General features: G+C 46.0%; 1 protein-coding gene across 3 annotated transcripts in view; it reads left to right on the top strand.

Moving 5' to 3' along the window:
* Positions 1-12,623, top strand: part of LOC119403045 (CKLF-like MARVEL transmembrane domain-containing protein 4) — a 52,144-nt gene that overhangs the window by 20,538 nt on the left and 18,983 nt on the right. For all 3 annotated transcript variants that reach the window (XM_049417997.1, XM_049417999.1, XM_049417993.1), the window contains exons 2-3: positions 9,292-9,473; positions 12,386-12,556. In XM_049417997.1, coding sequence (XP_049273954.1) covers positions 9,342-9,473; positions 12,386-12,556 — 303 coding nt within the window. In that variant the 5' untranslated portion in view covers positions 9,292-9,341. The remainder of the gene's footprint in view (positions 1-9,291; positions 9,474-12,385; positions 12,557-12,623) is intronic.

Genomic DNA, 12,623 nt, shown 5'->3' with positions numbered 1-12,623 from the left:
GTCAACGAACACAGCTTACTCTTCGTTTCGATAAAGGTAACGCCTTTGCTGTAACGTGAGTGCCGACGTTACGTCAATGAGCTGCTCTTTACACGCCAGTGTAGTCAACGTGCCTGGTAAGCCCACGATATGCACGCGACTACCCAAAGTATACACTAGTCGTCGATCCACCTCAAGACTGGGTTCTAAGCCAAAAAATACGACATACGCAGCTACTCGCTGACTGCTTCGCATGAAATAGATTCCCACCATGCGTGGTATCTACTGGATTGTTTTTTTTCCTTTTTTTTTTTTGTGCCCTGTAGAAAGCGAACAAATGCCAGGACTTATAAAAGCGGCTATAAAGGCTAGCACGTATATTTTTCAAAGCCTACAAGAGCACATGGTTTGTGCATTGTCAGGTCGCCATCGTTGTCGCCTATTCTCTGAATCGGTGGTGCCCGTGCTGATATCACTCCGTCGGATATCCTGGCTTGCGTTAACAAGGCCGTGCAGCAGCATTGACATCGTAGCCGAGCAACGCGTATCAATGTGTGCGAGCATGCATTGTCGCTCCGAAGGCTCGACTGTTGCTATCTTATATGACCCGAGTGCTGTACGTTTCCTCGTATTTCCCTTTGCTCGCCCCCGTGCCCGCCCCCCATCCGCGGCCCTTGTTGGATTTGCTTTCGTTAGCGATAGTTTGCGGCAAAACGTTCTCCTTGTTAACAGCGGTACAGCCGTATCATCGAGGTTTTGTCTACTTCGCAACTAAAACCTCCATTAATAATGATGATGTAGCACTTCGTACTCCATCGCTGTTTTACAGTACACTGTTGTGTACTGTTTTAGGTATGCGATTCCATCCAATGTGTGACTGCCTCGGCTGGGATGTATGGATATGTATGTAATATGGGGGGGGGGGGGGGGTATAGTGGCCGTAAACACTGAGATGGTCAGGGTGTTCTGACTTTATTAGAAATGTATACGTAATTCCTGGATTCGGTCTTGCATGCTACTTATTGAACGCGGGATAGCCTGTTGACAGAAGTAAATGGCGATGAAGTGCTTTTATACCAGCTGACCCGCGTAATTTGTGCCAATATTTAAATAAATATGTGTGAAATCCGCGTGGCTAAACTTAACCGAGGTAACCTTGCTCGTCTCGACTTGCAGCAACTCATCCATGGTTCGTATTTCTCCCTATTGCGCAATTACACAATTAGTTCATATTAATTATTCAGCATCTCAAATATTAAATTAAAAAAAGGGAAAATTGTAGGCCGTCGTGACCAGCTTTCTGTAGCTGTTTACGTGATACACAAACGTTTTTGCCGAACGCGAGCGGAACCCCGCAACACCTGGGAAACGCGCCGGCGGCTATTCCCCCGCCGGCACGTTTTTCTGGTATTTTACCTGTGCTTTTATGGTCCTAAGAACATGCAGGTGCGCCCCTTTCGCTAAAGATTTTTGAAAAGGGCTCATCTGTATGAAGCATTATGTAAAATGGTATATTGCTGTATCATATCTACAACTAAAGCATCGCTTGACGCTCTGGCTGTTCGCTTTATATTAAGTTTTCATGTCGAAAAGCCGACAGCGTATACCGACATTAGGCGATGATATATGTATATACACAAGAACTGCCATGTCGCTTGCAAAGTCCTCAAAGTTGCGCCGTCCAAGGCGCTTCGGGTCACCCGAGCGCATTTCAATTTCAGTTCATTCAGACGTGTGTACAACATATGCCACGAGCTGTGGCAGAAGGAGGCAAGCTTATAAATGTCTCCTGACAGAGGTCAGCATCCCGGGTAATACAATGGACAACCGTGACTGAAAACACCGCAGAGAAACGAAGAAAGGCACACTAATATGGTATTTAGCAAGCATAAAACTATAGCACAATAATATAAGGTGCACAAAAAGCACATATATAGAGCTAAGCACTATGCCAGAACAAAGATGTTAAATCTAAAAACACATGCTGCACTCTTGAACGTTGAAATGAGCCTGTACTTGTACATCAAGCACGCATCTGGAAATGCACATCCGCCTGTCGCATTCCGTGCTTTCATTGTACTGCTGCACTTTTTTTTTTTTCGCCTCTTGTTCGCGCGATAGTGCCCCGGCACGTGATTTCAGTGCGGATTTGAATCTCACGAAACGTCTTTCACTATACATAATGCCACACACGTTTTTATCCAGGCACGATATCCACACAGAATGTCATAAACGCGCGTTGACTAAAAGCTGGAGTGTTCCTATTTTTCGCTACCCTGTTACCGTTTTAGAGCGTATCTCATGTGCGCCCGATCTTGCGTTGAGCGTCGTGCCTTGTTGACCCTCGCCGTATAGGCGGTCTTGAGCGCCACGAGCCAAGTTACGCTCTTCTTTTGTCGAGGCCGGCTGGATGGATGCGTAACTTCGGAACGCGTTCTAGCACGTAGCGGGCCGCTCCCACGTCGGAACAGAAAGAGTCTTTCTCCTGCGTCGCGGGCCGGATTGCTCTGAAAATATCGCCGCCGAAACGGAAAGTAAAACAGGAAATGAAAAAAAAAGTAAACTAAAAATTGAAATAAATATTTAAAAAGTAATAAAAACTTAAGGTAGTCTGCACGTACGCGCGCCTCTCTCAAATGTACAGCTGCGCTCACATTTCGCATTAGGGAGTATCGTAATGATCAGTGATCTTTTCATTTTTTTAATGGCCAACTACATCACTGTTGGCACCCGGAAGCTGTCAGTTCAATGAGCGCTTTAAGATGTGCGTGCCCTGTAAATGCTTCAGTAGCTTGAACGATTGCACCGAATCTCTGCAAACAAATATCTGGCCGTGCGCTTATCGGTTCACTGAACTTTGGAAAATTTGGAATGTGCGGTTTTGGCACGTAAAATCCCAGCTGTTATTATATGAAATCTGGTGTCTGAGGAATGTTGCTATAGTTAAAAATGTTTATAAAGTGCGTTTGTGTGTTTATATCTAAGATTACATGTGTGCAGCCCCTTCCCTCCTTTTTCGTTATTGAGAACACACAGGAAATTGAACGAAAGGGAACCTTGTAGTGCATGATCATCTAGCCCTACAATCAAAGCCATTTCTTTTTCATTCTTTAAGTCTCACGCCTTCACGCGGTAAATTAACTGCTAGACGTTATGAACCGTGTGCAGAGCGCCAAATGTGGTGATCTGAAGGTGGGAGTACTCATTGTGAATACAGGCGACACACGGGAAGACGTTGACGCAAAACTGTCGCCACCATTTTGACTGCTCTTGGCCGCCGTGGTTGTCCGCGCTGCTAAATACTCTGTGACGCCGTACTCCGCGCGGGCAGAAAAAAGAAAAAGCACCCGCGTTGAAAGCTTCCACTATTTTTGCGTCAGGTAACGCCTGAAGGAATAAAGGAATTAATCGATCCGCTGCCGTGGAGAAGTCATGAGGCGCCAAGGGGCTGCATCGAGGCGTCCCAACAAGTGGCCCGAACAAGCGGCCGCGATGGCAGGTGCGCGCTCAGTCTGCCAGCCAGCGTGCGTGGCTTGCCTTGGAGCTGGGCCAGACCGTCCGCCTTGTGTTCGCCGCTCTGCTCGCGGCCTAGCCGAAACGAGCCCCGGATAAATAAACCCGGCTGAGCGCGTGTTTTGTGCTGACGTACCGTCAGCAAAGAGTTGTCCTCGGTTTTAAGTGACAGAAATGGGAGACTAGTGTGTTCCAGGAAACTGTGGTTCCTTGTATGGCCTCGAAGAAAGACAGATATAGCCCTGTATTATTTTCGCACATGTTGCGCCAGTTTCCGTTGTTGCTTTATGAAAGACGTGGGTGCCATAACATGTGACAGCGTGGTTATTACCAGTGGATATATAGTTTGGGAGCCCTGGTTCAGCCCTGGGCTATGCCTGAATGCTCGTGTGGCCCGCCGCCGGCATGAAGCGCGGTGCCGCTTGCGCGCCCATCGAAACGCTTGTCGCGCAGAGCCTTCTTGCCTTCTTGAGTCCTATTTCAGTGCACTACCATTGTTATCCAAATATGCCATACCAATTCAAGCCCGCCTTGCAACTTCAATCGAGTTGAACCCCCCCCCCCCACCCCTCTGGCTACGCCAATGTTATCGTGCGTTTTGTTATGAAACCGACGCAGCGCTGTGGTCATGGTGTAAGAAGGACCTAATAAGGAACCTAATAGCACTCCAGGTGCCCGGCTTGTCCACCGTCTCATGTCGCATGGTCACGCAGTGGTCGATACAGGCCTAAAACAAGGCTAACAATGCTCAAAACCAATGCAAAATAAACTAACAAGGTCTAAAGTAATATAAACTTAAGAAATAACCAAGAATTTTCGCAATAATTTACTTAAAATAGCAAATAAAGTTTCTGAAACATGCGGCTGATACCAGCACCGCGCAAGAGAGGGTGCCACTGCCTCGGCAATCGCGCGATCGCCAAGGCGGTGGGAAGTGCCAAAGGAATCGTTGGGTTGCCCGTGCTACGCACTTCCTCAGGTTTCGCGGTAGTGGAGCTGCGTTAAGCGCAGCATTTAGAACTACACCAAGACCTACACAAGAACACTTTTAGATGCGAAGTATCTCTTGCTCGGGGGTATGTAAGGCGGCGTGGTAATCCGCACGCAGCGTTGTGGTCCGCACTCACACTACGCATGCGTGACTCTCCTCCTTCCCTCTCTCCAACAGCTGCGCGTTACTCTCTCCACTTCTCTATCAGCACCTGCTTGCACTTCTCCTGCGTTCTCGCTTCTGCTCTCACGGCGCATGCGCTACTCTCCTCCTCTAGTCTCCTCTCCTTCAAATGATAGAGCGCTGTGCACGTTCAGTCCAGCGCTTGCCTCTGTTGGCTCCTCGGAAATGCGGGCTCGACATGCCGAAATTCTCTCCTGCGCAGCGCCGCGATGAGGGCGCTGCGCAGGAGAGAATTTCTCTCCTGCGCAGCAGAAGTTCTCTCTTCTAGGTTAATAAATGGTTTAATTTAATGGGGGATAAATAGGATAGAGTCGCATATATTAGCCCTGAGCACTCGCAGAACACTACAAAAGCTCTTCGTAGAATCCCGTTTGAGAACCACTGCGGGCCTTTTCAGCCACGGCCGGCATCCAACATTTTAGACATGCTTCGCAGCAATAAGGAATATTTGTTGCGGTGAAGCCTCCCAATAGCGTCTGCGGGGTCGCGATGCATGATCTACTTGGCGTTCATTATTTGCGCGCTCACACTTGCTACCGAGTGTCACGCTGGCGTTCTACGATTATTTGCGTAGCTAATGGTTAATGATCAATAAATACAATCGGACATTAACCATGCTAATTCAGGCTTGTGACAATGTGCTGTGCATGCGCTTCGCAAACGGAATCGTTTTGTTCGCAACATTTTCTTTGTTTGTTTGTTAATAATAAAAGAGAAAGCAGTCTACCCATTCAGTTTATTTTCTATTTGCAATGACGTCCTGACACCTGTCGCTCGCAGAAACTGTGCGTTCCATGTTCGCCCTTGTCACTAATGCTTCGCCGCAATACACGGCTTATATGTTGCGGTGAAGCCAACATATGTGTCATCCTTCCTATGAAGAAGAGCCTGATTAACGGCTGCTGTGGGGCTGTTGGCCTTGTCGCTTTGTCTACGATAGAGCAGCGTTTCCTGTTCGCACAATAAGAATCTTCACCAAATAGTTGCACGCACTAACTGTTGTACTTCTCCGAGTGATCCTTCAATTTTCAGTCTGCTTGAAATTTGCTCCAAAACATAACTTTTCTGTTTTAAAACAGCATTTCTCCTGCGGCACCCCCCGAATTTTTTTCATGCTTTAACTTTTCGGGTGACACTAGAATACTTTCACACTTTCACAGCGACGACCAGTTGCGAATGTTAGCTGTTCTACACACAAACACCCCCGAAAAAAAATCCATGGGTGCGGCCCTGTATGAAGGAGGCTTCGGGCACGGGAAGCATCATGAGAAGCTCGCAGAAATGGCAGTTTTGATACGGAAACTGAGAGAAAAAACAAAGGGGTAAGGAGGACGTGAAAATTGCCTACGATTAATTACGATACTGCCCAATGCGAAATTGGAGCGTAGCAGTACGCGTGTTTTCATTTCGCGGCTCCCTTAGCGGCAGCAGCGATAACCTTCGGCCACCCGTGCCTTCGGCTTCCACAGCGCGTATTGCATTGCAAATACTATGGCACCATCTTGTAGTCTCGTGCCGCATTCTGCTTTTCTTCTTACCCTTTAGCCATCCTCTCCGCGTTCGCTTTCATCTTCCGCTGTGTTCGTTTTCTCGGTTGCAACGGGCGAGGCACGCCGACGCTCAACGCAGGAACGGGCGCCCAATGCAGGAACGGGCACCCAACGCCCGACCCACATGTGGAGCGCTTTTGCCGCGGCATTTCCTGGCGTTGCGTCTTGCGGCGGCGTCACATGAACGCCAAAGTGCAACCATCCGCACGAGAAGCGCAGACCAGCGCCAGCCCTGCGTCGCACGATGTGATCAGATGGAAAAACCTGAAGCCTCCTGAAGCAACGTGTAATGTCTGTCAATGTAGCAATAAAAAATATTCATGATTTTTGCTTTTATGCCTTACTTGTCGTAATTGGAAAATATTCAAAGTATTGTAAAGGAAACACACTGCCATCTCAAGGTCTCGTACTTTTTTTCTTTTTCAACGAACCTGCTAACTCGTAATGTATGGCCTCTGAGATTGCAGTGAGTGCCATCGCTGCACATCTTTGAGGCAATGCATACGGCCAATGCAGCCATTCCTGCTGAGCCCACCAATGAATTTGAGTATGGTTCTCGGAAACAGTTCAAAATGGTCACGAGTGCTTTGCCTAATGTCAAAGCTTCTAGGCACAAAGCTAAGGCATCGGTTGGGGACTTGTGTGTCACATAGTGCACGACGACAACTTAATAGATCCAAGCTGGATGGCCCCCGCTTCTTCAGCAACGACAACACCATTACGTAGGCGAAAGTTGTTGCGAGCCGCGCACTGATTGGTTCTCCAAGCTGCTTCCGGTGGTGACGGCAACGCTGCCAATGTCTGAGACGTCCTCAGGGTGACATTTCGGTCGCCATCGTCGGTAGCGTTGGCACCGAGTGACGCTGGTGAATGAAGCGCCAGAAAACGCGGCATGCGATTCGGCCTTAAGAGCTTAAGTCATGCCCTTGTGCACAAGGGCTTGACTTAAGCATGCCTGAGATAAGGGAGTCCTGTAACATCCCGGAGGCAGCAAGCAGCATGCATGTACCTATGTCACAGTAGTAAACATAAGGTGCCACGCATCAATTGCTTTTGGGCTGCTTGAAGGCTGCTACTGAGAAAACTACCATTTCTAGTCATAAAACCTTGCAAAGAACTTCACAGGTATGCGATTTACCCATAACAAATTCAGCCAAAGTAAAATTTCGTTCCATTTCGCCTTTGAAGTACTGATGCAGAACTATTGATGGTATCAGTACTATCGATAGTTGAGTCACTATCGATGGTAAAAAAAAAGTATCAATAGCGCTATCAACAATAAATTCAACAGTACTATAGACAGTATAAAATCAACAGCTTTTAACAGAATGCTTGCCTGGCACTTGATAATTAAGGTAAACTAACCAGCAGTAGCTGAAAGGAAGCAGTTACTTGTGGCTGAACTGTACGGCTTCAAATTTTATTGTAATTTTTTATTTCAAAATAAGAATATCAAGAACTAGGTTTGTTAATTGTAAGATGTAACTGGTTACATTTGAATATGAATTTATTGATGGACATATTGAGGCATTCTAACTGCGGAAATAATTGATTTCTTTTGCCAAAAAATTTCTCATAAATTAAACGAACTGAGTATTGCTGATATAGTATAGGCTATCACAAATTTTTGTCAATATCAAGGGCCAACAACAGCATAATTATTCACTGCACTGTCGATAGCATTATCGGTAGTAATACCTACCATTGATTGTACTCTCGATTTCACTATCAGTAATACTATCGATAGTTTATCGATAGTAGTACTATCGATAGTTTCTTTAGACTATCGATAGTTTAAAAGAAGCTATTGATGCTGTCGATGTCCATCTACAGATAGTTCTGCATCACTACTTTGAAGGCCAACTTAAGTGAAAACTTGGACAACTTAAAAAGCCTTGCTTAAGATTTGCAGATGAGGAGCATCCGTGCAAAATTTGTCATTTGAAACGTTAACGGAGGTGTCATGAGAAGCCCACCAAAATAGCAGTTTTGTATACCAAATATAAAAAAAATTCCACCATTACTACTACCGAAAGTAACTCATGACCTGGAAGGCACGGCTCCTCGGCATGACCTCTGAGATAAAGCGCCAGCTAGACTTGCCAGTGGCGCATTTAAACGCTTCGGAGGCAGTGTGTTGGGGGAGGCATGCATCATGGTGACAACCATCAGGTGCACTTGTCTGCTTAGGTGATGTGTAACTGTTGCTAACAAGAAAACTATACAACTGCCATGCTGCGGTTTTGGCAAGGTTGTTTCATTAGCATGTACTGTTTATATATAACGAATTCAGCCAAGGTGATATTTTGTTGCATTTGGCCTTTAATTTTTCATTCTTTTCTTCTCGCATTATGCGTTGCCCAGTCACAGATTCTTGTGATAATATCGGCGTAGCAACACCTGAGCCAATTTTGTAGGGTGGAAAGAGTGGAAAGTGAAATGCATTGTTAAAAAACATGGCCCCAGTGCTCCTACTTTTCTTCAACCTCCTGCAGTCGTGCTTTTAATATAATGCGAATTAATTAGATTGCATGTTGCTCTCCATAATTAGTAGTTGTGGGTGGTTTGCAAAGGTATAAGCGCACAAGATAAGATAGGTATGGTCACTGTGTAGTGTGTCCTAAAGCAATAGCTGCGGTGTGTGTGTGTGTGTGTGTGTGTGTGTGTGTGTGTGTGTGTGTGTGTGTGTGTGTGTGTGTGTGTGTGTGTGTAAAGCTTAAAGTAGTTCTTGTGCTGTTGTTTCGGTGCAGCGTAGGCGCCATTGTGGAAGCTTCTAGAAGCAGCAGCACTAAGCAGTAACAGGTAGACACCTTTAGTAAACCCAATCGTCATAATCACGCACAGATGGCCGTGAAGTAGATATTATACGAAGGTTGTCAGATGATCATTGAATTATAGTAGTACCGCCTCATTATGCTATCAAATTACAATCAGTTGATCAGGTGATGCGTCAGGGGCCTGCAGGTTTTTTTTTTTCCTCAAAAAGTGTTTTTTTTTTCTTTCATTTTTGTATGCCGAATTTTTTGTGACATGTGATCTGTTGCACCAGTGTTGATGCCCTTGTGGTTTTCATAGGAGGCCGTGCCAAGCAGACTGTTGTCATAGTCTCTGCACCCACTGGCAGAATGCAAGGCCAGGGCTTCCCCGACACTCACACGACCACCACAACGACCACAACTACTAGGTCTGCCTCATGGCTGGTCTTTGACCCATCGTATCTGCGTACCTTGCCAGGCATCTTGAAAGGAGCCCAAATTGTAAGCTGCTTCTGGACTTCTTATATGATACCCACAACCTGGAAGCCATGCCACATGTTGAGCATAAGGGAAAGATGACTTACAGCATGCTGACGAAGCGGCCTTAGGTGCTGCTGCCAGAAGAATAGCATTGTGCTGTCTGACAGCTTTTATCAATGAATTCTAATAGTGGCTGAAGTTATTATTCCTTGATATAATCTCTGGAAGGGGGCAACCACTGTAATATCAGGCTCATCACTGAAACTCGCTTCACTGTATTTTGCTTACCCTTTAGCACACCACAGCGGTTATAAGTTCTGTATACAGGAAGCTAACTTCACTAAGCACAACGCTTTGACCATGTAGAAAGTTTTGCAAATGCGGCAGGTAGCAAGGGTGGTAATCAAGAGGAAGGAGAAGATTCATATACAGTCGCCGACCGTTTATTCGGACGCCGAAAATTCGGACATGCTCGTTTATTCGGACACCTTCGCGGCACCGTCACTCGTCCCATTGAAGTAATGTAAACTCACGACCGAAAATTCGGACGCCCCACAGCCCGCCGTTCGATTTTTCGGACTCCGGCTGGCTGATAGAATGCGACGTTGAACGCCATAACAAGCTGTCAGCAATGTTTACAATATTTTTACTAGGTTGCCAGCACTGAAATGTTACACTGGCTATAACTGGAGATCGTGCCAGTGTCAAAAATCCACGCAGAAGTTACCGATTTCGAAGGCTATGTTTGTTGGCTACACGTAACGGTTGCCTTTTGGCTTTAGCCAGTCACGTATCCATTGAACGGCTACCACGGCCAAACAGCAGGCCAAGCCAAGCCAAGCTTGGAATCGGCTCTGTGCGGCGTTTGAGGCGAATGACAGCGCGTACGAGTACGACGCGGATCCTAATTCGGACGAAGAGATTACGACAACAGATTACAGAAGCGCTGCAACATCAACTAGACCAACATCGTTTCCTTTTGGCGTGTGAGGGTTTGCGTTCTCATGTTTCTGTGGCTAGGCCTGATCTGCATCCCGAGCTTTGTGTCCTGCTCATGCGAGGCCTGATCTGCTGAAATTGCTCCGACGCTGCCCGTTCCATGTGCGCCGTCGGAACTAAAGAAACGCGGCAACTACAAGGCCCTGACGATGGCGAAAAAAAGCGGCGACTATTCACCAGGTGGAAGTTGCTTGGGAGTTTTCGCCGAGTTGGGCGATGAGATCCGTCAGCTACTCGAACCAGCGCGTGTGGACAGTGACTGTCGTGATGATGCACCTCCCACACCACAGCCATCAAATGCGGATTTAGCGTAGGCTGTTGCGGTGCTATTGAAGACCCGCAGGGGTGGCCAAACATTGGCTGAAATACAGGCCGACTTGGTCGCGCGTAAGCGTACATGTGTACAGACGCGCACTAACAAGTTTTTTCCGGCCGCTGGACCAATAAAAGTGCTTTTTTCTGGTGAATCCTTTTTTTCGGACTCCCGATTATTCGGACTTTTCAGCGGTTCCCGCCGAGTCCGAATAAACGGTCGGCGACTGTACTTCTATTTAAAAGACCCCAAATCAAGGAAATGCAGATTAAGTATGGCTGGTTGCAAGTTATTTGAACATAATGTGGAAGTAGCACCACAAGAGACGTCAATAATGCACAGTGGTCTGATAGAGTTGTGTTAGGCTGTGTTGCCACCAGATGGGCTTCCGTGAGATGCTTGCAGCAGCAGATAGGCGACAACATTCAGGGCTGGATATTCAAGGTGCCATACAACACCTCGTTTGAAAGGTGCTGAAAGTATGTGGTGTTAGTGTTTTGTGGAGTTTTTTCTCTGGAAATATTTGAAGGTGTCTTCTTTGATTGTTAATAGATCTGCTCGTACTATATTGTCCTTACCATGAGCTTGCAGTCTTGCCCTCTTATCTCCTTTTAGGAGTCTGAAAATTGTGGCAGCATATAGTAACTATATGATAAATCTGGACAAACTGTACGTCAATGTGTTGAGATTTGGTATCTGTACGCACACTAGTATCATTTTCCACCCTCGTATGGTGCCACTCCCATACCAAAGATGTGACTTTCATATTTTGTTTAGTCGGTTGTCTCTTAAACTGTCAATGTGTTCTACCTATCTTAAACAACTTGCACAATTATTGTCACTGCAGTGGTCTGTGTTCTTTCATTTCGCCCCATTCTAAAGCGCAGTTCCCTCCTTACAATTATTGTCATAAATATTTGAGTGAACACTGTGCTTTCAAAATTTTTCCCAGTGTTTCACAACCGAAAGGACTAACGTGATAGTTAAATGCAAGCAAAGCTGTTTACTAAAGAAACACTGTGCAAGAACACCTCAGTTTATGGGACAGTAGTTTTCAGTGCTTTCACAGATTTCGCTGGCATAAAAGTCCCCTTAGCACAAAGGTGCACGAGGTGACAGACAAAACAAAAAATTCCAGTCCAAGACAGCAGCAATGCTTACTATGGAAAAGGCAGAACAACTCAAGATCACTACTACGCAGGACTAAAATGCAAAACCAGATGTTCCTTATTGCACTTCTTGAGGTGTTTGTGCACCCACACATACACATTCCATATGTGGGTGCACTGACTTTCACTAGAAAAGTAATATCTGGCAGAAATAGCAGTGCAGTGTTGAGAACATTTTTGTTCACACTGACAGTACTGATTATCTCAAAAAATCTGTCCAAGAACTGCAGCTGCATCGTTGTTGTTTATTCGTAAGTCTCAGTAAACTTTTAATCAACAGTCCTTACTCTTTTCTAATGGACAGTCATAGATCACTAGCTTGAACATAAAAACCTAGTTGGTGTTGTTTTCTGATGGGAATGCAAAGATTTGTGCTAAGAAAAATTGTATCTTGCTGTTGTGTACCCTGTTCGCTTTTGTGATAGGAGCGCTTAATGGTGCTGTCATTGCAGATTATTAACCTGATCGGGTTCATCTGCTCTCAATTGGACTACTACTTTCCAAGTACGTCCAACTGGTATGGATTTGTGTCAATGACCGCATTTTGGGTTACGCTGGTGCTCCTCTTCTTCTACATTTTTCGCCTGATTGAGAAGATCAAGATTGTTCCTTGGATGCTTGCGGTTAGCACACCTTTTTTTTTTGTCTCTGTTTGGAAACCTTCCTGGTGTAGACTACAGCTGCTTTGTG

This window comes from Rhipicephalus sanguineus, chromosome 1, assembly GCF_013339695.2.
Source record: "Rhipicephalus sanguineus isolate Rsan-2018 chromosome 1, BIME_Rsan_1.4, whole genome shotgun sequence".
NCBI classification, from domain to species: Eukaryota; Metazoa; Arthropoda; class Arachnida; order Ixodida; family Ixodidae; genus Rhipicephalus; species Rhipicephalus sanguineus.
The sequence above is the reverse complement of the archived record's forward strand: the minus strand, read 5'-3'. Positions and strand labels throughout refer to the sequence as shown.